The sequence below is a fragment of the Ilyonectria robusta genome, assembly GCF_021365365.1.
Source record: "Ilyonectria robusta strain PMI_751 chromosome Unknown BGZ61scaffold_2, whole genome shotgun sequence".
NCBI classification, from domain to species: Eukaryota; Fungi; Ascomycota; class Sordariomycetes; order Hypocreales; family Nectriaceae; genus Ilyonectria; species Ilyonectria robusta.
The window spans coordinates 570,780-592,585 of record NW_025764436.1 but is presented as its reverse complement, the minus strand read 5'-3'; the positions used below and the strand labels follow the sequence as shown (position 1 = coordinate 592,585).

Here is a 21,806-nt window from a genome sequence, read left to right as displayed (position 1 = left end):
ATGCTCACCTATTAATATACTAAGGGTTCGACATGTGATGCTGGCATGGCATTCTGCAAAGGGTCGCCTGAGCCCTCTAGCATCGAGCAACACCCGCCACTGACGGTCTTGGGATGAGAGTTGCAGCCGATGAGCTTTGCCCCGAAAATTTAAAAGCAGCCCCAAAGATGATTCGCTCATTGACTGTATCAAACCAACCACTACTATCACCCTCCATATCAGAGAGGCTTGCAAAGGTCTTGACACCACCTCAGTCTCAACCAGCGTTACTCAACGTCAAACACCAAAGAGCTGCACCAATTCATCAAAGTTGATTTGCCACTTTGGTTTTATGTGTGATATCACTCCCATGTAAACACAAAACAAGTCAACCGTGCCCAACCCGCTCGCCGTCTGCGATTGGTTAAAAGTGCATATCGTTGCCATCTCCTGTACACAACCATAGATTTTGCGAGACAATGATGACCGTCAGTTTTTAGGTCACTATCAACCCACAAAATAGTCCGGCAATCTATCTCTTGAACTTCCAATATCACCGACGGAAAAAAATCTTGCGAATATGCCAAGATACTAGGACCTGCATTCTAGCCCTTTGATGAGTTCAACACATGCATCAAAAAAAGAGCGGAAGAATGAAAGAAGACTAGGCCCCATGTGGCTGAAAAGTAATTGGAAATCCTCGACTGAGTTTACCCAAAGAATTTGGTCCAGTCGTGGCGAGAAAAATGGCGACAATGAGGCCACAACTTCGGCAATGATAGCACATATAGAATTGTGCGGCTAGTGGCACTGAAATACTTCACCGTCTTCCTTGTTGCATGTATTGGCCCGGTGTCAAGGTTTCAGATTGTGCCGCATTTGCAACTGCCGCGGTATTTTGAAGTCTTGGGCTACGGTCATGTCCCCATCGAAGGATAGACGTGTTTGGCTCTGTTGTGTAGCTGCACACTGCGCGTCTTGTTTGCAAAAGGACAAAACCTATACATAATCAAGTCACTGTATTCTTTTCTGTTATTGTTCTTGAATTGGGCATATTGATTGGGGAAGTGGTGGTTGATATCTGTGGCCGGAACCCGTTCGGAACCCCTCGGAACGCCTAGTCTGTGGCCGGAATCTTTCTTGCAGCGATTGATCGGAACAGACAGTGGGGGTTAAGTGCTAAATCGCATGTCTTGTCAACGAAGGGCGTCGTGAATGACATTTGACACCGTGCATAGGTCTTAATTCGTTGATTGATTACGATGGCTTCGTTGACCGCTGAACTTCCGCCCTTCTAGACCGATGAAACCCTGGTTCCGCGTTGAGGCTCTCACGATGTCAGTCTATTGCGCCCCCACCAAAGAGGCTTGCGTCTACATGCTTCTGCGCCCTTTGACGACCGACGACGGGGGTACGCGTGTCAGATAGGACTCACAGAAGTGAGGCTCGGAATTAGACGTAGCCAAGTTGCATTTGTTCGACCGCCAGTCGTCTCGCCACAGTGTTGTAGGAAGCCATCCGCGGACAACCGCCACCAAGACCCGCTCCGAGTGTGGGGATTTTGGGTCCAAAGAGGGAGGTGGCATGGATTTCAGACTAAATATAAAGAGGCGCCACGCTTCCAACGGTTGCTTCCGGGCAGCCTCTTGAACTCGACAAGGCATTGAGACGAAGAGAAACGCGAACGCGCCATTACACAACACGATGGACTCCCAAGAGTTTCGCGAGGCGGCCAAGGCGGCCATTGACGAGAGTGAGTGCAGTGTTGTCGACCTCCAATTACGCCGGCACCCCTCCCCCGCACTCCGGTTTCCGGAACGTGGGAAACACCAAAAGAAGCATCACCAGTTTTTTTCTTCTTTACACCAATTGGCAAGAAACCAGCGCTGACAGCCCCCCTTTGCAGTCACTGAATACTACGACAATGTCGCCTCTCACCGCGTCGTCGCCGACGTCAAGCCGGGCTACCTGCGTCCGCTACTCCCCGCGTCAGCGCCGCTCGACCCGGAGCCGTGGTCGGCCATCCACGCCGACGTGCAGTCCAAGATCCTGCCGGGCATCACGCACTGGGCCAGCCCGCGCTTCATGGCCTTCTTCCCGTGCTCCGGCAGCTACCCGGCGGCGCTGGCCGAGATGTACTCCAACACCTTCAACGGCGCCCACTTCAACTGGATCTGCAGCCCGGCCGTCACGGAGCTGGAGACGGTCGTCATGGACTGGCTCGCCCAGGCGCTGGCGCTGCCCGAGTGCTACCTGAGCGGCGGCAGCACGCACGGCGGAGGCGTCATCCACGGCAGCGCGAGCGAGGCCATCCTGACCGTCATGTGCGCCGCACGCGACAAGTACCTCAACGCCGTGACGGCCGACCTGGCCCTCGACAGCGAGGAGCGCGAGGAGGCCCTCTGGAAGCACCGCAGCAAGCTCGTCGCCATGGGGAGCGCGGGCGCGCACTCGAGCACCAAGAAGGCGGCGCAGGTCCTCGGCGTCCGCTTCGTCACGATCCCCATCTCCGAGGAGGCCAGCTTCTCCATGACGGGCGCCGCCGTGGCCCAGACCGTCGCCGACCTGCGCGCTCGCGGCCTCGAGCCCTTCTACCTCACCGCCAGCCTCGGCACCACCGACGTGGCCGCCGTCGACGACTTCGCCGGCATCGCCGAGGCCCTCACGCCCACGGCCGGCACTGCTCACGATATCTGGGTGCACGTCGACGCGGCCTACGCCGGCTCCGCGCTGCTCCTCGAGGAGAACCAGCCCCTGACGACGCCGCTCGCGCACTTCCACTCGTTCAACTTCAACCCGCACAAGTGGATGCTCACCACCTTCGACTGCTCGGCCGTGTGGGTGCGCAGCCGCGCCTGGCTGATCGAGGCCCTGAGCATCAAGCCGCACTATCTGCGCAACGAGTACAGCGACAACGAGCTGGTGACGGACTACCGCGACTGGCAGATCCCGCTGGGCCGCCGCTTCCGCTCGCTCAAGCTGTGGTTCGTCCTGCGCAGCTACGGCATCCGCGGCCTGCAGGCGCACATCCGCAGCGGCGTCGCCCTGGGCGAGAGCCTCGAGGCCAAGCTGGTGAGCCGGCCGGACCTGTTCTCCATCTTCACGCCGGCGCGCTTCGGCCTCGTCACGCTGCGGGTGGCCGGCGCCGACGAGGCCGAGATCAACGCCCGCACCGAGCGCGTGTACGAGGGCATCAACGCCGCGGGCGAGTTCTACCTGACCAGCACCATGGTCAACGGCAAGTTTGCCATCCGCGTGTGTACGGGCGTGGAGCGTGTCGCCGAGGAGCATGTCCAACGCCTGTTTGATGTGCTAGTGGAACGAGCCGGTGTTGAGGTGGACAAGAAGGCTTGAGTGCGAAGAACATGATGGAAAAGACTGTTCAAGGTTGACTAGACCCTACAACATGGCAAGGAGTTCATAGACGCTCACTGGGGCTGGGTCGGTTGAGATACCTCGCCCCAAAGCGATTCGAATTAAATACCAAATATCGTTAAATTTTACGACACGCTGCGTCAATGAACTAACCTGTCGAGTGGGAAGTCATCTTACATCGCCCATCTCTAGTATTCGTCACATATCGTACACGCTTCAGACAGCCCAGTCATCCTGTGTTCATACACATAATACATATTATCAACGCCACGTTGACCTCCCTCTCTTTGGCCCATACTCGTAATATTTCTCATCGACGACACCACTCAGGTCAAACCGTGCTCTTGGCCGCTCTCTCTCTTTCTCACTATCACCCTCTCTTGACCTCTCCCTTTCCTTCCTCGGCCGTCTGCGAGTCGGTGACCTCTCGATCGAGCGTATACTTTCATCGTCACTCTCGTCGGGACTTGCGTCCCTGTGTTTCTCATGTTCATGTGCCTCGAGACTCCGTCGACGAGATTTGTCAAAGGTGTGGTCCAACCATGTCAGCGTGCCGACAAGGGCAAGGACGATGCCGGGCGTCCAGTCGAAGCCGCATTCTTTCTCGCGGATCTGAGGTTGCTCTTGGGTGTGAGATTTATGACGGCGTGAGTGGTGGGAGGGTTTGCTTCGAGGAGGAGCAGAGGTGGCCATGCGCCTTGCCATAGTGGAGGATGTGGACGGTTGGTTAATACTTGGAGCGTAGTGGCGCTACAGCAACGTAGTTGAAATTAGGAGGCCTTGTGGAACATGATCGATCTTGGTGAAGCAGGCCGACCACTGGAATAGTTATACTGACAAAATAAGGTGCCGCAACATCCATACCCTTCCACGACTACGCGTCCTCGATCTCCGACGTCAGATGTGATCGATGTGTGGTCTGGGTTGAAACATGGCCACCCTCCCTTGCGCAAGGGATTCATCATTGTCACCGTGGCCTTCTCACTGGGCATGTTGGAGGCGACATGCCTTGGCTAGAAAACGCGTAGCCAATCACTACCAACCAGCAATGCTTGTAGATCGAGTTCTCGAGCTGTGGGTGACGCCAGTGCTAGGACATACAAGGGTTCTATTCGATGCGGGGATGATAGTCCGGATGCCAAGGGTTGCGCTATGGTGTTGTGATGTCACCTTTGACGTCTATCCTGATCGTGACCGTCATCTGAAACTTGCATTTGCGCTTACCACCTAAATAGACACGTGCCACAAATTCATTGCATCTTATCTGCTCGTACTGCAAGAGGCTTGTGTGTATGAGCCATTGAATCGCTTGATTGTACTACTTCGACCCGATGGATTGGCCCTATTTTTATGGACTAAAGCTAAGCTATTTATATAAGGCTTAGATTCCCTAAATCATTAGGTATAAAAAAGCCCGAAGGCAAAGAGTGGGGGAAGAATTCAGGGTCAATTTACTCAGTCGATACGGTACTACTTCGAAAGTGCGCTCCATCTCTATCTGATGGCGCTAGTGTATGATTCGGAACATGATCTAAGCCTCTCTCAAGAACAAGTGTCAAATGCTAGCTCGTCTAGGCGCCATTGTCCGATGCAGCGCACGCTTAGCTTCGGTTTCCTCTACCAGCGGGAGCACTCCTTGATCTCTCATCTTCTGGAGAAACTCCTTCCCGTACGTGTACCCAAGCAGGTACAACTCGTCAAACTTGTGGAAATCAAGCGTCCCATATTCATCGATCGGCGGCCGCATGTAGATGCATCCCGCCATTGTCTTGGCACGTTCCAACGCATCAACACTCGACACGTACGCAAGCCGGGCCTGAATCTCTGCCAATGTAGGGGGGTTGGGATGCAATGAAAAGGGGTTCCATCGATTGAAGAACGCCCACGCTCCAGATAGCGAGTCGCCATATGTCTGAGGTGTGTTGTCATCAAGCGCCCCGACGTCCACCGCGAAGATGATGTCTACCCCTAGGCCCTTCATGTGAGACACGGTGAGGTTGTCAACGTATCCACCATCCAGTAGCATGCTGCCCTCGTCACAGAGAGGGGGAAGCAAGCCAGCCAAAGACATGGATGCTCGTATATATCGCCATGCGTATCCACTCGTGTGGAATTCTGCTCGGCTCTTGCTGATGTTTGTCGTATTACAGTAGTACTCGAGCCAAAAGTCCTCCATCTGGGTGTCGCCAAATGTCTTGAAGATGCCACGGTTGAATTCGTGACCAGTAGTGTACGACGCTGACGGGTAGGTCAGATCCAGCGCAAACCGCCAGAGACTGGCCATACGACCAGCAAACTTCTTGGCAAACCCGAACATGGGCACGACATCTGCGTGTCGAGCGTACAAAGCCCCAACAAAAGCGCCGATAGATGTGCCACCAATCACGTCAATGGGAACGCCAGCTTCTTCCATGGCGCGGATAATGCCAATTTGTGCCATGCCTCTTGCACCACCTCCGCCGAGGACGAGACCAATCGACTTTCCGCACAGACGGCGTGCCAGTCGGTGGAAATCGCCCTTGAACGGAGTGTCAAGGGAGTAGTACGGTGTTTGATGCACCTTTCTTGATGTGTACTTCTGGATCTCCGCCTGCAATACCTGGACTCTTTCCTTCAGTGCCTGACCGAGCTTCTTGGAAGGAGGATGCACCGGCATCTCGTTGTTCCGGAAGGCCATTTGGATATGGTAATGGCCACCATTGATCCATACTCGATTCTGAATCCATGACCTGGTTAGACCAGGCCGAGAGAATCGCTCCGCATGCAACAGAACCAGCATCTTCCTGGCAGTCGATTTCATTCCGAGCATAAAGCGCTCGTATTCCCCAATGGCTGGAGATCCCTCAGCTAGGCCAACGAGAAGGATACTGTCAGCTTGCGTGATACAAGTCTGGGTCCATGGCGAGTTGACATTGGTATCTAGTGGCGAGTCACAATATTAGCATCGAGACTCTACTCTCAAAGTGCAATAAAGAATGTGTAAAGTAAAATGTTCAGGAAAAAATTAGAGTTTATGAACCAGCATCGGACATTGCCTCTGGCATGGGTTTTCTCATCATAAAAGGATAGTGTCAGGAAATGACTTGTTGAGCTTACCTGCAACATATACTACGAGCCCGTACTTCTCTTCGAGATCCGCAAGGTATTGGGAGAGCTTCAGCTTTCCAATCTTGTTGAAGGCATGTTTTCCCAAGTGATTGAGAATTGCAGCGTGGTTGAGAGAAGTGGCACCGTTTGCAGGTCCAACCTGTGAGAGGGCACTCATAAGATGGTTACCAAAATCGATAACTGGCACACCCGCAGTCACTGGCAAGATAGCGACTGTGCGAAGATTCATCGTCGACTTCCGCATGTTGGTTGTCGGTCCGACACTCTTGTCCTTGGCAGAGACACTTGATGAGTCGTCAACTACTGCCCTCATTCGAGATGCAATAATCTTGGAGATCTTGATGGTAATGTTTGGATGCTCCTGCGCCAAACTGTTGAAGAGAGTGCGAGGGAACTTTACGAGCTCTGTGTCTCGAATGGCATGCAAGGTCCCTGGACGAGCGCTTTCAGTGAGCACCTCAAGCTCACCGACACTGTCTCCTTGTCCAAACTCAGCTCGAGATGCCACGCCGCCGTCCCTCCGATCCTGTACGAGTCGCAAACGACCGTTGAGAACGATGTAGATGGCCTCACTTTCATCGCCTTCGTGAAAGAGCACCTGGCCCGCATTGACTTGAACCCATTCCAGAGCAAAGTCAATGTGGAGGATCAAACGAGGCAGGATGTTGGTCAGCCTCTTGGCCATCGTGAGAAGCACAATAGGGTATCGGTCCACGATTCGTTCCAGTGATGCTCGAGGTAAGAAGCCGACATATACATCAGTCTTTGCAACCACGTCGATGAATGACCTGTATGAAGACACGCTGCCAACGTACCCAGCCAAACCTCCAGGCTTGACGAGGGCAACGCTTCGACGATGAGATTTGCCTTGGTTTTGAGACTCAGCTCGATCACGGGCAGCTTCGGTATGAGCCAGGTTTGGGAAAGAGCCCATCGAGGATGGTTCTGGGGACGGGGGACCACGATTGAACGTGCCAGTGCCAGTAGCTTGGAGGATGTTATGCATGTCCTCTTCGCCGCTCGTTCCAATATCCAAGAAACCGTCGATGACATAGTATAACCCGGGATTTCGCTCCCCTTGCTCAACGAGGACAGATCCTTTGGGGAAGAAGACAATCTCGACTTCATCCTTCATGTCATGAGCGAGTACCTGCGCATTCGGTGGCGTGTGCAGAGCCATGCCGCTCGAGGTCAGTGACTCAGTATCCCCATCAACGGAACCGTCATAAGGTCCCATGAATCCGAACGCGTTTGTATTCGCGTATAAAGCCTTGGATCGCCTCTGGTCAAAGGATGCCAGTCGGGGGGAAGCCTCTATCGACTCTGGCTCTCTCGAGACGCTGCCACTTGTATCCAGACCCAGGGTCTTGAACATGCACTCCAAGATGGAGGATCTGAACAGATTGTCCTCATCAACGGATTCGCGCGCATCGATGGAGATGCGAGAATGTCTTTGAGGGTCAAAGGAATTATTGAAAGACCGTTCATCCAATGGATTTGTTTCCTGTCGCTTCATTGAAAGCCCTGCCGTCACCGATCGTCGCTCAACAGGAGATAACGGGCCAACCCCACGAGCCAACTGAATGTTGGCAAGTAGATCACCAGGGCTCGGCGTATGAGGTGATGCACGTTCGCGCGGCGGTGCCAATGTACTGTTTACCATCGATAATGGGCGCTGTTTGGACATGGACTGGAGCACAGCCTCCTTTCGCATAGTTGTGCTTGACCTCCTCCGGCGATTGGCACCGGCATTGTGCAGAGCTATGCCTTTCGTCTCTTCATTTTCGCCGATCCGTTCCCTTTCGCGACTGAACTTCTCCTTGAGCCTCGCCAATGCGTCGCCCCGTAGAATATTAGGAAGCTGACACATTGTATACTTGACCATGTTCTTTTCGGTCTGTAGAACCTCTCCAGTCAGGCCGAGGTAGTTGAAAGCCTGAGAGAGTGTCACTCTCTGGAATCGGGACAGAATAACGTGGACAATGTGTGAAGTTGCCTTAGGATAGATCTTGATCAATCGCCGAAAGGCACTCGCAGGGATGATGGCAATAGTCGTGTCCACAGTGGCCCGAGCAATGATATCCGGGTGTGCTGATCCAGACGTCGCCCTGCGCTGCAGGTTTGGCCGGGTGCCATCACTTTGCATAGGCTCATCGAGGGACATGTGCGGTATCTTCGCGGACCTCTGACCATGCTCAGGACTGTGATGACCAAGGTCGTCTCGTGTATCGACGTCTTGGTTGGTATCATCATGCATTTGAGGCGTTCCTGGCATCGACATGTGAACATCGGAAGGGGCATGGTTCATAGAAGTCCTGGAGAATGCCGGATGCTTAGTGCCGCTGCTTCTCCCCGATGGTATTGGGGAGTCGTCTTCATTCGGTCGCAACTTGATGTCCTCTGTAAAGAGGGACATGATGGAGAATAAGGAAGACATGGGGGCTCCGTTCCGAACTTCAGTTAGAAGCTGGTATGTCTGCTGAGCCGGTGCCGTCTCATCCTCATCAGAAGAGTCCATATTGAGGTCGGTGCGAGACGCGGCGGCAGCCCGGGGACCTCGCCCAGACTTGACGAAAATTTCGACGAGGCCGTCAACGACGATGCAGAAGCCCTTCTCCTCTTCGAGGTTGATTGTCTCGCCAGCGATGAGCTTCCTGGTCTGCATGCTCCGGGTCAACTCGTGGAAGACCGGTCGCTCAAGGTATCCGAAGATTTTGATGGCACTCAGGAACTCATCCAGATAGCTAGACAAGCCGGACTTGGTGCCTTCCTCATGGGTGTCAGGGAAGAGGTCGATCTCCGGTTCCTTGCGCTGTGGCTCTGGTGGCAGGCGGGAGTACATGTTGAGGATCCGATACCTGACGACCCAGCTAACGGCCGAGACGAGGGCGGCCATGATGAACATGCTTAAGTCCCCAGTCAGTATATGAGATGCGTTAGAGTGATGCGGGTAGCATACAGCGTCGTGGCATTCATGGTCACTGTCCAGCTTGTGGAGAACAAGGTGAACAGGAAGGTGGGGAGAGTAATGGTCGCAATCCGAATGACCCAGTAGAGGATCGTGGAGACGACGTTGAGGATAAACCAAATGAACCACCCGAAGAGCCCTAGCCAGCTGTACGACCCTTGCGTGGCCACTTCAGAGGAGAGAGTGCTCATGTCGGCGGGGAGCGACGAGCTGACGGCGTGGGCGACGCTCTCGGTGATTGCGCTGGCCACCTGGGCGGCATTTGACAAGTCAGATGCCATGGCTGGAGATGTTGCTTCGCATGATAGCGTAGCATCATGGAGCGGCCCGCGAGGGGAGCAGAGGAATGGGGGAAGGGAGAGGCTCGAGGCCAAGGGAGAGGCGGACTTGACGAGTTTTATTGTGAAGTAGGGAAAAACGCAAATGCTATGGCTGGGCGCGTGCTTTTCAAGGCCCCGGCAGCTCAACTAGCTTGTGACGCGGAGCTTTTGGAGCTCAGCTGCCGAGGTTTGGCCGGCTCCCCCACTACCTCTAGCCACTAAATTTGCCCATGTGCCCTGTAGAGGGGTTGTCCGTCGCTGTCTTTCCACCACCCTAGTCGCTGTTGAAGCAAGAGATCCCACTTCTCGCTGCTCAGAGACAATTAGTCAGGCTCGTGACGGTCTACTTTGGTGCTAGAAACCGACGGCAAGGCGTCGTCTGTTCGCGCTGCGAACTTGGTTGTTCTGCGCCGCCGACGTTCTACCATGTATGCCTGATCCACCCGCGATCAACCCGCCGCGAAACCTTCCAGATGCCCTTCGCGCAACTCGTCCTCGGTAGCCCCGGCTCTGGCAAGAGCACCTACTGCGATGGCAGTCAGTTTTCTCGTCCCAGACATTCGTTATAGACTCCCCATGCTAACATGTCTCTGTGAAGTGCACCAGTTCCTGGGCGCCATCGGGCGAGCCTGCTCCGTCGTGAACCTTGACCCGGCCAACGACCACACCAACTACCCGGCCGCTCTCGACATACGCAATCTAGTCAGGCTCGAGGATATCATGCGCGATGACAAGCTAGGTCCAAACGGCGGCATCCTGTATGCACTCGAGGAGCTGGAACATAACTTTGAGTGGTTGGAGGAGGGACTGAAGGAGTTTGGAGAAGACTATGTCATCTTCGACTGCCCAGGACAGGTCGAGCTCTACACCCACCACAACTCTCTAAGGAACATATTCTACAAGCTCCAGAAGCTTGGCTTTAGAGTTGGTCCTCGACCCAGAATTTTTGGTTCCACCATTTGCTGACCATGTCCAGTTTGTCTCAGTTCACCTCTCCGATTCCATCTGCCTGACACAGCCGTCCCTCTATGTCTCCAACGTTCTCCTCTCCCTCCGAGCCATGATCCAGATGGACATGCCGCACGTCAACATCCTTTCGAAGATTGACAAAATCTCCGCGTACGACGATCTACCTTTCAACCTCGAATACTATACCGATGTCGACGACCTGACGTACCTAACGCCCCATCTCGAGACTGAGTCACCAGCCCTGCGCAACGAAAAGTTTGGCAAGCTCAATGAGGCGATTGCGAGCTTGATTGAAAGTTATGGCCTCGTTCGGTACGAGGTCCTAGCGGTCGAAAATAAAAAGAGCATGATGCACATCCTCCGTGTCATTGATCGTGCTGGTGGATATGTCTTTGGCGGAGCCGAAGGTGCCAATGACACAGTATGGGCTGTTGCCATGAGAGGAGAGGCATCCATAATGGAGGTGCAAGATATCCAGGAGCGCTGGATCGACCAGAAGGAGGAGTACGATAAGATGGAGCTCGAGGCAGAGGAGGAAGCGGCACGCATCCAGCAGGAGCAGGCCATGGAGATTGAGCAGTCTCTGCCAGCTGCCCCTGAGCCCGCGGGCATGGACCCGGACTTTGGTGACATGTCGGTCCCGGCAGATAGTGGAATCAAGGTAGTTAGAAAGAAATGATACCCGCTCAACCATCGGCCATGTCTTCGTCACTTGATTCATCCGTGATGTCGAGGGACATCTGCTCCTGAGTCCGTAGCGCACTCGTGAGGGAAGACGTTGCTCCTGAGGATTCCTCCTTGGCAGCCAGAATGATCATTTTAGCCTGTCGGATGGCCTCTTCCTCAGCTTTGCGAATCGTTCCGCTGACGCGAATGACGCGAAAGATGCACGGCTTGCCGTCTTTAACAGGGACACGATCCATAAAGGTCAGGGCAGACCAGAGCAGTTGGTAGTGGGCTCTCGGGCATCGAAGAATGAAAGTCGATGTAGCTAGGGACAGGTACTTGACTGTAGCATGTATGAGCATCAAAGAAGCAACATGGAAAGATAGGCAGCGGCCATCATACCTGAGACGCTTCCGCCAAGTGTACCAGATCCGTAGTCACCGAACAAAGACGCGACCTCGGCTCTGATGCCCTTAAGCAGCGCCTGCGGCGTGAGCCTGTCAAGGGTAGGCTGGTGCTGAACCACGCATTGGGGCAGATTGTCCTTCGCAGCGCGGGCGGGTTCCGGCGCGTACACGATGTTGACAAGGAGATATCTCTCTTTAATTCGCACCATGATGCGTGACACGCGCGGCTCGGCGCGTTGAGGACTGCAGAAAGGCTGAGGTTGGAAGGCTAAGCTGAGTCGTTCGGGGGAAGGATGAGCTCTGCATGCGCGTATCAGGCCGTGCGAAAATGGCTTCGGCGCTCCCCCACACAACCCCGAGCCAGTGGGGCCGTAGTCCAATAAGTCCCCCGCCATTACTATCATCCTCACCCAACTCAATCATACAATACACCCTCACTTCACCAGAGTGATGTCAGTAGCCCACTCGATCTGGAGTAAAAGACCCAGCATCTTGTAGTCGCTTATTCGCGCTCTTCACGACAGCCTTGGCACATCTTCATTTGCTTTGCTTCTGCGCCTTACCATGGCGTCTGCCCCCTTGAAGGCGGCCTTGCTCGTCGTGTCAACCACAGCTGCCCAGGATGCCGCGACCGATGGTTCGGGCCCGGTTCTCTCGCAGGTGTTGACGGATGAGGGTGATGGCAAATGGGAGGTCTTGGATACGAAAATCGTTTCCGATGACGTGCTTCAGATCCAGAGACAGATCACGGCTTGGGCAGACGGTCCGGATGGCATCCACCTCATTATCACCACTGGCGGAACGGGCTTTGCAACCGCCGATTATACACCAGAGGTGATTATACAACACCATATTCAATGCGGTGCCTTTGACTAATACCTGGGACAGGCGGTTACTCCATTGCTGCACAAGCAAGCCCCAGGTCTTGTCCATGGGATGCTCGCGGCGTCCCTCCAAGTCACACCCTGTGAGTTCTGATGGCACCTCCCTTTCAGCTTCAGTCCTAATGACCAAGAATCGAAGTCGCCATGATGTCGCGCCCAGTTGCCGGCGTCCGTAACAAATCAATCATTGTGACTCTCCCTGGCTCGCCCAAGGCCGCCAAGGAGAACCTCCAGGCGATCGTCAAAACACTCCCTCATGCTTGCTTGCAGGCGGCAGGGGCCAACTCAAGGGCACTTCATGCTGGAGGAGTCAAAAAGCTAGAGTCTGATGCTGGCATCATCGGTGGAAAACCACAGTCTGCCGACCCAGGACACCATGCTCACCATCACCATGGACACGGACATGGTCATGGCCACGGCCACGGAAGCCTTGTGAGACACACGATCCCAGGTGCTCTGTCGAACGATCCCTCGCTTGGGCCTTCCAGACGATATCGAGAATCACCGTACCCTATGCTCTCCGTGGAAGATGCCCTTGCGTTAATCTCACAACACACTCCTGAACCGGAGGTGATTACGGCAAAGGTCGATGGAACGATCATCAACTCCGTCCTAGCCGAAGATGTAAAGGCAAAGGAGAACGTGCCGGCCTTCAGGGCTAGCATCGTCGACGGGTATGCAGTCGTGGTCCCCAACAATGGCCAACTGAATGGAGTTTTCCCTGTCACAGCGGTGTCCCACGCCGCACCCGGCGAGATTGGCGCTCTCAAGGAAGGCGAAGTTGCCAGGATCACCACCGGTGCTCCTCTACCTCCTGGAGCAACGAGCGTCATCATGGTGGAAGACACAATCCTCAAGACCATGTCCGAAGATGGTACGGAAGAGAAGGAAATTGAAATTCACATTGAAGGTATCAAGGAAGGCGAGAATGTCCGCGAAGTCGGCAGTGACATCAAAGAAGGTACCACTATTCTCAACAAGGGCGAGCTCATCTCTGGTGTCGGAGGTGAAATCGGTCTCCTCGCCGCTGTAGGCGTCGCCGAAGCAAAGGTCTACCGCCGTCCTGTCATCGGCGTCCTCTCCACAGGTGATGAGATTATCGAGCACGACCGCCCAGGAGCCCTGAAGCTAGGCGAGGTCCGCGACACGAACCGCATCACTCTCATGTCCGCGGCAAAGGAATGGGGCTACGACATTGTCGATTTGGGCATCGCCAAGGACAAGCCCGGCTCGTTGGAGGAGACGTTACGAGATGGCCTCCGTCGAGCTGACTTGCTCATCACTAGTGGCGGCGTCTCTATGGGCGAGCTTGACCTGCTGAAGCCGACTATTGAGCGTTCCCTGGGAGGAACTATTCACTTTGGCCGGGTTGCCATGAAACCTGGAAAGCCAACGACCTTTGCCACAGTCACCGTCAAGGACAACGCAGGGCAGCGAGTCTCCAAGGCCATCTTCTCGCTCCCAGGCAATCCAGCTTCGGCCCTCGTCACGTTCCACCTGTTTGTGCTTCCGTCGCTTCACAAGCTGGCGGGCTTGGCGCCTGTTGGCCTACCCAAGGTCCCTGCCACGCTTTCCCACGACTTTCCGCTCGATTCACGACCGGAATATCACCGTGTAGTTGTGACAGTGGGCAAGGATGGTCTCCTTTCAGCGACGAGCACTGGTGGCCAACGCAGCTCCAAGGTGGGCAGTTTGAGATCAGCGAATGCCTTGGCGTGCCTACCTGGTGGAAAGGGGAAACTGGAGAAGGGGACAAAAATCGATGTGCTGTTGATGAATACCGTTCGCGGTGCTTAAAGGCCAGGTGGGCATATATGGGAACGCTGGACACTCTTCAACTCTAGTATTGAACCAAAATTTATCGAAACCTTTGCTTTATCAAGACATACGTGACGAAACTTCCTAGATAGGATCGCGATCCCAACATTATTTAGTTGGGTTTCACCTCCATGTGATGTACACTGCCGCCTGCCAAGGGATACCAGTACAGCCATAAACACATCCTCCCGAGCCATTCTTCCAAACGCCTGACCAAATATTATTGGCGCAATGCATGCGTGAGCTCCATCCTGGTTGGAGCAGGGGAGCCGGTGCCGACGGCACGACTGCCGCGATTCGTAGATGTCTAGACGCCCTCGCCGAACTCGGGGGCCTTGCTGGAAACGAGAAGGCCAATGATGAGACCGAACAGGCCCAGCACGGAGCTGAAAATCTCGATGACAAGGATCTTGACGAACCTAGAGAAAAGTCAATGTTAGACGTGCGACGAACAAACACGGCAATTACAACATACAGGGACGGGTCCGCAGCATCGGCCAGAGCAGCACCGCTGCCGTTGATACCGACCGCGACACCGCAAACCAAATTGCACAGGCCGACGGTCAGACCGGACCAGAAAAGGGCATATCCGGTGTAGTAGGAGTCGGGTGACCAGATCTCGGGGCCCTGGACGTAGGAGACCTTGCCGGAGAAGACGATGGCCATGATGACACCGTAGATGGCGACGACCTCGCAGAAGATAATGGAGATCAAGTTCTTGGTGCGGATACGCGGAGCCTTGACGCCAGCGCCGAGGATGGTCGAGCCGGTGATGAAGATACCCCTGCGGACGCGATTAGATTGATGGTCCCGTCGAGGGGGTGGATGGAAATGGAAGTCATGAGTATCGTGATGGGTATCGCGATGGGATGTTTGGAGGGAAGACGCACCATGCCGCGCCGACGACGGAAAGACCGATGCAGAGGGCGATACCTAGATCAGCCCAGGCGTAGGGCGATACAGACTCGAGAAAGGCGCCGACGTTGAAGGACTCGCCGCTGCCGGTGAAGAGCATGTCTAGATAGAGTCGTCAGCGTGGAATCCGGCAATGCTGGCCATGGACGGCCGAGGGAGAAAAGGTGCGCGTACAGAGACCCACGACGGTGAGAAACGACCCAATGCCGCCCAATCCATATGTGAGACTCATCGCGGCGGCTCGATATTGTTGTTTGGACGATCCGAGAGACGGGGGCGTGGGCGTTGAGGGCGTCGACGTGGAGGCTTTGTCGAGGGGTCCTAAATCGATGAGAGAGCTGTCCGAGAGCTCCTGTCTAAGCTGGCTCACCAGCGATGCGTCTCTAGCCCAGGCAGCTGGAAATTGTACCGACGTCACATGATGCGAGGCTGGAGCGCTGAGTCAGCAGCCGCTGCGCCTCACCGCGACTATTCCCCTCTCCAGGCACGGCACTGGTCACCTCGCCCTTGCAACACTCTGCGAACCGCCTCCAGCAGCAAATCTCCCGTCTATCCCGCAGACAGGACCACGAGGAAACCCCCAAGAAACGGACGGACCTTGTTGACAAGATGGCTACCGGCGCGCAATCTTTCTACGAGCTGTACCGCCGTAGCAGGTACTGCGCCGCTGCTCTCGCTGCCTTGCTACACCCCCGACTAACCTGACTCGCTTCGCAGCATCGGCCTTGCGCTGACGGATACGCTCGACGACCTCATCAGCGATGAGCGCATCAACCCGCAGCTGGCGATGAAGATCCTGGGCAACTTTGACCAGGCCATTACCGAGGCGCTGCAGAAGAACGTCAAGGCGCGCCTGCAATTCAAGGTGGGTTCTGCCGAGAGGAGTCTTGGGCATTGTTTCGGAGCACATGAACTGACGGCGCATCCACCATCAGGGGAGCCTCGACACCTACCGATTCTGCGACGAAGTGTGGACTTTCCTGATCAAGAACGTGACGTTCAAGATGGACAACGGCAGCCAGTCGGTGACGGCCGACAAGGTCAAGATTGTTAGTTGCAACGCCAAGAAGCCGGAGTGAAAGCAGCCAGCTTTGCAGAAGCGCAGGATCGCGACCGATCGACCATCGAGACTACGGCTACAGATTGGGAATGAGCCGACAGAATGGGGAATTTGCATTGGGCGGCGTCTGGGTCATGATTTCAATATCTATACAATACAATACAGGATAGCTACGGGTGGTTTTTGCCAGGGCAACCAGCTATTTTGGGGGGATACCAAGCCTCACAGGGCTCCCGAAGGAACTTTGGGTTGTTAAGAAATATATACACGTATTACACGACCAAAACTAGAATGACACAAGCTTTGCGCAACGCTTCACGCTGGTTCAAAGCATCTCGGCTGTCGTTTTAAATCCCCGGATTCTGGAGTAACGGCTACTGCCGTGGAGCCACCAGCACGCCGTCTCGGCCGATTCAGGGGCCGCTGGGCACTGCAACCACTGGAACGTGCCGTCATCGAACCGTCTACAGCGCCTACCCACAGCCGCAGCGCCGCAAAGTCAAAGCCGCACAGGCTGGCATCCAGTCCACCGCAACCTTGGCAGACACGCCTCATAGCTCAAACTCGCAGGATATAACCCACCCAACTCGGAAGCAATGGTCCGGAAACGCCAGCCGGCAGCGCCGGATGCCTCGTCCACCTCGTCTCCTCCATCCTCAGCAGCAGCAGCACCGGGCTCCTCGACATCAGGCGTCATGGCGGGCTCCTCGACAGCTGCTTCGCCGAGCGGTCCGACGCAATGGATGTTCTTTGCCGTGGCGAGCGGCGCTTGTGCGGCCTTCAATGGCGTCTTTGCGAAGCTGTAAGTGTGCGAAAAGCAGTGGTTGGTGATGCTAGATGCGAGGATCTTGGTGTTTGTGTGATTCGGGCGTTGGTTGGTTCAACTTGTGTTACACGGCATGAGAGCTGCTGGATCTTGATGAAGCTATACTGATGCCGTCATGCAGCACTACAACCGAGCTTACCGCCAGCCTATCTAACAAGATCGCTCACATCTTCGGCCTCTCCGCCTTTGAACATATCGTCGAAGCTGCCGTCCGCGTCGTAAGTTCCGTACATTCTTCACAAAGTACCTCTGCTCACATGTACAGTTCTTCTTCGTCCTCAACCTAACCTTCAATGGCGTCGTAAGTCCTCTTGTTCTTGTTATCATGTATAACACCGTTGCGGTCCACTCACCTACTCTCCAGATGTGGACGCTCTTCACCAAGGCCCTCGCACGTGGCACGTCAACCACGCAGGTCTCCATTATAAACACATCGACCAACTTCATGGTCACGGCACTGCTCGGCTTTGTCATTTTCTCAGAGTCTCTGCCGCCGCTGTGGTGGGCTGGCGCTGCGCTGCTGGTAGTGGGCAACGTCGTTGTCGGGAGCAAGGACGAGAGCAAGGATGCTTCGGCCGCGGAAGGGGGCTATGTTCCAATGCCCGGCGATGATGAAGGGCAGCCTGGAAGGGGGGACGAGGATGAAGATGTCATCGACCTGGGGAGAGGATCGGATGACAGATCAAGGTAAATGGGCTATTTGGGTTGTTCATCCCCAACGGGATTTTTGGATAGTCGATACTAAACTTGATACTTAGAACGCATTGTCAAGTATTGCGTGTCGTTTTACATTCATGTTGTATTCAAAACCGTGTAGATCTACCCTCGTTCCAACGCCAGCACAGAATCCGTGCTTCCCTTTACCGTACATGCAAACCAGATACAACCAAGCAGAACCAGATCCACACACTTATAACCGCCGGCTCTCCAACTCAACGCCCTCGTCTGCAATATCTTCGTCTCCATCCAAGATCTGCGCGCCTCGTCCTTGCGGACGATCTTCTTCGAATGAACCGCTGAGCCGGATCCTGCCACCAGATACGGTCGACAGCTTGCCTGAGACCCAGTTGCCCGTCCGGCGGAACAGCTCCCAGAGCTGCTCTTGGCCTTGGGCAATTTGGTGGTCGTCCTTGGGGTTCTCAGCCGCTTCGACCTTGAACTGATACTTGAGGCAGTCCTTGACGGTGACCAGGCCAGTGAGTTTGCCGTGATACTCAACGAGGATGACTCTGGGCCCAATCTTTCGGAACAGCTCCATGACGGTTTCGAGGGGAAGACGTGGATGGGCTGTCACAGGCGTTGAGTCGACATATCGGCTAAAGTCAAGGCCTGTGGAGTTTGATGATTCACCAAACTGCATGATTGACGGTGTTATAGGTGTAGTAGGGGCTAGATTGGTGGTGTACGCTGCAAAGTTGCACCGTGCCGTGCCGTCACTCTGCTGCGCACGACTGAGACGATCGACGGCATATCGCAGCTCTGTCCGGCCAATGTAGCCAACCAGGATCTTGGAGTTGTTGTCCTCGACAACGGGGAAGCCCTGGTATCGGTCATCCGCAAGCAACTGCTCGACTTCTCCCAGCGTGAGCCCATGGACTGGAATGGTGACCACCGAGGTTCTCATGACCTGAGAGACGGGAACTCCAAAGTTATGTTCCTCCTTATTGTCAAGGAACGGAAACCCGCTAAACCAAATCATGCGGTCAGCAATGCCTCCCTTTCCGAATAGCTCGCTCACGGCCTTTGTAACGCCGACGACGATCATGGTAGGTAGAATGTAGTTCAAGGCACCAGTGAGCTCAAACATGATGACCACCACCGACACAGTAATGTGCATGATACCGCTTAGCGCCGCAGCAGCTCCTAGGAGCGCATATGTGCCAGGAGTAATGCAAGGCTCGTCGGGCTTGCAGGCAGAGAAGAAGACACTGCCCGGGCTGGCCTCGTGGATAGCCTGGACAATGATACCCACGGTGCGACCAAACGATGCTCCGACAGCCATTGAGGGCACGAAAATACCAGCAGGGACTTTGCATCCGTAAGAGACAATGACCAGGCTCATTCGCAGCACCGTTGCTAAACTCAGCGAGATAATGTTCCAGTACCGCTGATCTGAGTCGCATAGACCGTGGTAGGACTCTCCTCCATTACACTCAGAGAATAGAATTTCCATGCTTTCTGTCATGTCAATCCTCAAAAAGGCGTTGGGGTACGCAATAATAGCGGTTCCTGCGGCGAGAAGGGTGGCCTCCAAGATGGCATAGTGCGTCAGATACTTCTTTCGGAATGCTTGAACCCGCAGATTCCACTTGATAACGAATGCTCCGTAAAGACCTCCAAATATGCCAAGGATGATGTAGAATACAACTTCGAAAAAGTGCCAGTCGTGTTTATACTCGACCTGGAACATGACGAGTTGTCCGGTTCGGAAGGGGTTCATGGCTGCAAGAACCGCTGTCGCAACCAGGGCACAGAAGTAGCTGCGCCAGAGTGTTTTGAGCGGAAAGTAACTAGACATTTCCTCGAGCGAGAAGAGTACGCCTCCAATAGGGCTACCGAAGGCAACGGCAACACCAGCCGCGGCTGATGCGCTCAATATTTCGCGGGTTTTAGAAGCATTTTGCTTGTACTTGTTGAAGAGCCTGGAGATGACATTTCCAGTGCACACGGCATAGTGAACACTGGGGCCTTCCTTGCCAACAGACAGGCCGGATGCGATAGCTAGGGGCAGGCATACAGACTTGATAATCAAGGTCCGCAGACCGAGGAAGCCCTTCATGACGAAGCCTGCGATGATACACTTGATCTCAGAGATACCTGAGCCGGCGGCGTACGGGGCAAAGGATTTGACCAAAGTGGCAGCAACAAAGGCAAAGAAGGTCTGTAAAGAGTTAGTTTGTTCCTTGTAGGTGGGCAGCTCGAGTCATACGCCAAAGACGAAGTAGAGGAAGTAGTTCATGGGTTCGAAGCCCGTCCAACGATGCCATTGCGAGCAACCTGGAATATGTTAGCCTCCGTCGCAGGTCCATATGCGCAAGTCAACTTACCGTTCCCCTCTCCCCAGCAACAGAAACTCTCATTCAGGTAGAACCCCGTCTCGCAGTAGCCAATCTTGATATCCGCCAGCCACTCAGTGATGATGTTCAACAATGCAGCATTCAATCCAATCGCCGCGCCGATAATAGTGACCACAATCCAGCCTTGCGCCGCATCGTAACTTCTCCATAGGTGGTATCTCCAGCCAGGCTGGCCCCGATCGTAGAGGCCGACGGCCTGTTTGCGCCGGGACTTGCGCCTCGCCTGCTCTCGCGCTGCGTCCTGCACCCAATCTATCGGTCCATATCAGCATTCGGCGGTTATCCAGTGTCGGTCGACGAGATCGCGCATGCATACCTATAGTAGTAAAGTCCTAGATGTGTCAGATTAAACGAGCTGTGAGCCGCTGAGTGTGTGGACTAACCTCGTATCTCTTGATCTCGGCAATCTCCTCCTCAATCAGAGCCTCACCCGAGCCGTTGGTGACGGGTATTTCGCCCTGCTCAGCATTGGAGACGGCAGAGGACAGGCGCGAGGATATGGAGGAGGGGCGACGCGAAATTGGGGCCGGATGCGGCGTCAAGTTGAAGGATGGCGATCGCAGATTCATGGTGTAGGTCGGGCTAGCATGGTCGCGATGGCGAGGGGCTCAGTCAGAGCAAGGGCGAGCACCAACGACGAGGATGCTATGCAGTCGAGTCCGGCCAGGGCAGCAGGTATGGGGTATGCAGGTGTTCGCTTGGTGTTTAGTCGGTTGTTTTAGCGAAATCAATGTGACGATCAAACGAGGCTGAAGGCTGAGGTGTTCTTGTAGGTTGCTAGTTGGCTGGTTGCTGTCATGCTGCAGCTGCATTGCATGGGGAACTGATCCGACGGCTGGGTGTCAGCTCCAACTGTGGCTGAAGCTTTTGCCAAGCCACAGCACCAACCCGGGTCGCGTTTAGTGGTTGCAGCGGCCCATCGCGTTTCGTGTCGTCGACCTCAGGGCGAGGATCCAACCAAACTTGATCCTCTCTGGTTCATGATAAGTCGGTTTCCATTTCAGCGCCCAACGAACCAGAGCATCCCGATTGCAGTCGTATCGGCCGAGTCAAGATTAATCCAATAATATTTCATCGCATCACCCTCGTCGGCTCGCTTTTCTGGTCCCCGGAGCGAGACGAACCTGGGATTTTCCCCCAAGTAAGGTAAGGCCAACAAGACCCAGTTCAAAGTCATCCCCAAGATCCCATATATTGCCTTGGATGCGCCTCCTAGGCTTCAAATGTATCTCTTATCTCACTCTGGGATGGTCATTTTCCTCCTAGCTTCTGCTACACAATCTCAGCCTGGACAGGGGGCGCCCTTACTCCAGTGCATTCTGCAAAGAATCTCATTTCATCCAACTGACCGATACACACAAGCTGACTCTCTCTTGTACTTAGGCTATCTTGCTTAGCCATTCATCTCTCGACCATCACTCATCCTCTAAATCT

General features: G+C 54.7%; 10 protein-coding genes across 10 annotated transcripts; 5 read left to right on the top strand and 5 right to left on the bottom strand.

The window, feature by feature from the left end:
- Positions 1-1,218: 1,218 nt before the first annotated feature.
- BGZ61DRAFT_81484 (pyridoxal phosphate-dependent transferase) lies at positions 1,219-3,474 on the top strand. Its single transcript, XM_046257115.1, has 2 exons — positions 1,219-1,732; positions 1,886-3,474. Exons 1-2 carry the CDS (start codon positions 1,684-1,686, stop codon positions 3,331-3,333), a joined length of 1,497 nt encoding a protein of 498 aa, XP_046110354.1. The 5' UTR covers positions 1,219-1,683; the 3' UTR covers positions 3,334-3,474.
- BGZ61DRAFT_81487 (uncharacterized protein) lies at positions 3,443-4,288 on the bottom strand. The gene has a single exon (XM_046257116.1). The coding sequence runs from the start codon at positions 4,057-4,059 to the stop codon at positions 3,616-3,618; it is 444 nt and encodes a 147-aa protein (XP_046110353.1). The 5' UTR covers positions 4,060-4,288; the 3' UTR covers positions 3,443-3,615.
- Positions 4,289-4,642: 354 nt separating this feature from the next.
- Positions 4,643-9,829, bottom strand: BGZ61DRAFT_440476 (uncharacterized protein). The gene is made up of 3 exons (XM_046244485.1): positions 9,422-9,829; positions 6,451-9,368; positions 4,643-6,273 (listed from the first exon to the last, which is right to left on the bottom strand). The coding sequence occupies exons 1-3, from the start codon at positions 9,709-9,711 to the stop codon at positions 4,910-4,912; spliced, it is 4,572 nt and encodes a 1,523-aa protein (XP_046110352.1). The 5' UTR covers positions 9,712-9,829; the 3' UTR covers positions 4,643-4,909.
- A 394-nt stretch (positions 9,830-10,223) lies between these two features.
- On the top strand, positions 10,224-11,398 carry BGZ61DRAFT_526626 (uncharacterized protein; the record flags this gene model as incomplete). The annotated part of the gene is made up of 3 exons (XM_046252990.1): positions 10,224-10,287; positions 10,349-10,674; positions 10,727-11,398. 3 exons carry the CDS (start codon positions 10,224-10,226, stop codon positions 11,396-11,398), a joined length of 1,062 nt encoding a protein of 353 aa, XP_046110351.1.
- A 38-nt stretch (positions 11,399-11,436) lies between these two features.
- On the bottom strand, positions 11,437-12,001 carry BGZ61DRAFT_526625 (Rpp14/Pop5 family-domain-containing protein; the record flags this gene model as incomplete). The annotated part of the gene is made up of 3 exons (XM_046252989.1): positions 11,437-11,459; positions 11,483-11,728; positions 11,788-12,001. The coding sequence occupies 3 exons, from the start codon at positions 11,999-12,001 to the stop codon at positions 11,437-11,439; spliced, it is 483 nt and encodes a 160-aa protein (XP_046110350.1).
- Positions 12,002-12,213: 212 nt separating this feature from the next.
- Positions 12,214-14,544, top strand: BGZ61DRAFT_409747 (MoaB/Mog domain-containing protein). Its single transcript, XM_046243227.1, has 3 exons — positions 12,214-12,626; positions 12,681-12,759; positions 12,816-14,544. The coding sequence occupies exons 1-3, from the start codon at positions 12,357-12,359 to the stop codon at positions 14,471-14,473; spliced, it is 2,007 nt and encodes a 668-aa protein (XP_046110349.1). The 5' UTR covers positions 12,214-12,356; the 3' UTR covers positions 14,474-14,544.
- BGZ61DRAFT_440470 (vacuolar ATP synthase 20 kDa proteolipid subunit) lies at positions 14,545-15,771 on the bottom strand. Its single transcript, XM_046244484.1, has 4 exons — positions 15,584-15,771; positions 15,385-15,511; positions 14,970-15,278; positions 14,545-14,913 (listed from the first exon to the last, which is right to left on the bottom strand). The coding sequence occupies exons 1-4, from the start codon at positions 15,639-15,641 to the stop codon at positions 14,802-14,804; spliced, it is 606 nt and encodes a 201-aa protein (XP_046110348.1). The 5' UTR covers positions 15,642-15,771; the 3' UTR covers positions 14,545-14,801.
- Positions 15,772-15,908: 137 nt separating this feature from the next.
- BGZ61DRAFT_440467 (transcription initiation factor IIA subunit 2) lies at positions 15,909-16,854 on the top strand. The gene is made up of 3 exons (XM_046244483.1): positions 15,909-16,065; positions 16,127-16,274; positions 16,345-16,854. The coding sequence occupies exons 1-3, from the start codon at positions 16,019-16,021 to the stop codon at positions 16,486-16,488; spliced, it is 339 nt and encodes a 112-aa protein (XP_046110347.1). The 5' UTR covers positions 15,909-16,018; the 3' UTR covers positions 16,489-16,854.
- On the top strand, positions 16,854-18,074 carry BGZ61DRAFT_440465 (uncharacterized protein). The gene is made up of 4 exons (XM_046244482.1): positions 16,854-17,271; positions 17,417-17,513; positions 17,561-17,596; positions 17,660-18,074. The coding sequence occupies exons 1-4, from the start codon at positions 17,066-17,068 to the stop codon at positions 17,984-17,986; spliced, it is 666 nt and encodes a 221-aa protein (XP_046110346.1). The 5' UTR covers positions 16,854-17,065; the 3' UTR covers positions 17,987-18,074.
- Positions 18,075-18,205: 131 nt separating this feature from the next.
- Positions 18,206-20,941, bottom strand: BGZ61DRAFT_526620 (chloride channel; the record flags this gene model as incomplete). The annotated part of the gene is made up of 5 exons (XM_046252988.1): positions 18,206-20,176; positions 20,225-20,292; positions 20,343-20,624; positions 20,689-20,704; positions 20,756-20,941. The coding sequence occupies 5 exons, from the start codon at positions 20,939-20,941 to the stop codon at positions 18,206-18,208; spliced, it is 2,523 nt and encodes an 840-aa protein (XP_046110345.1).
- Positions 20,942-21,806: the final 865 nt, after the last annotated feature.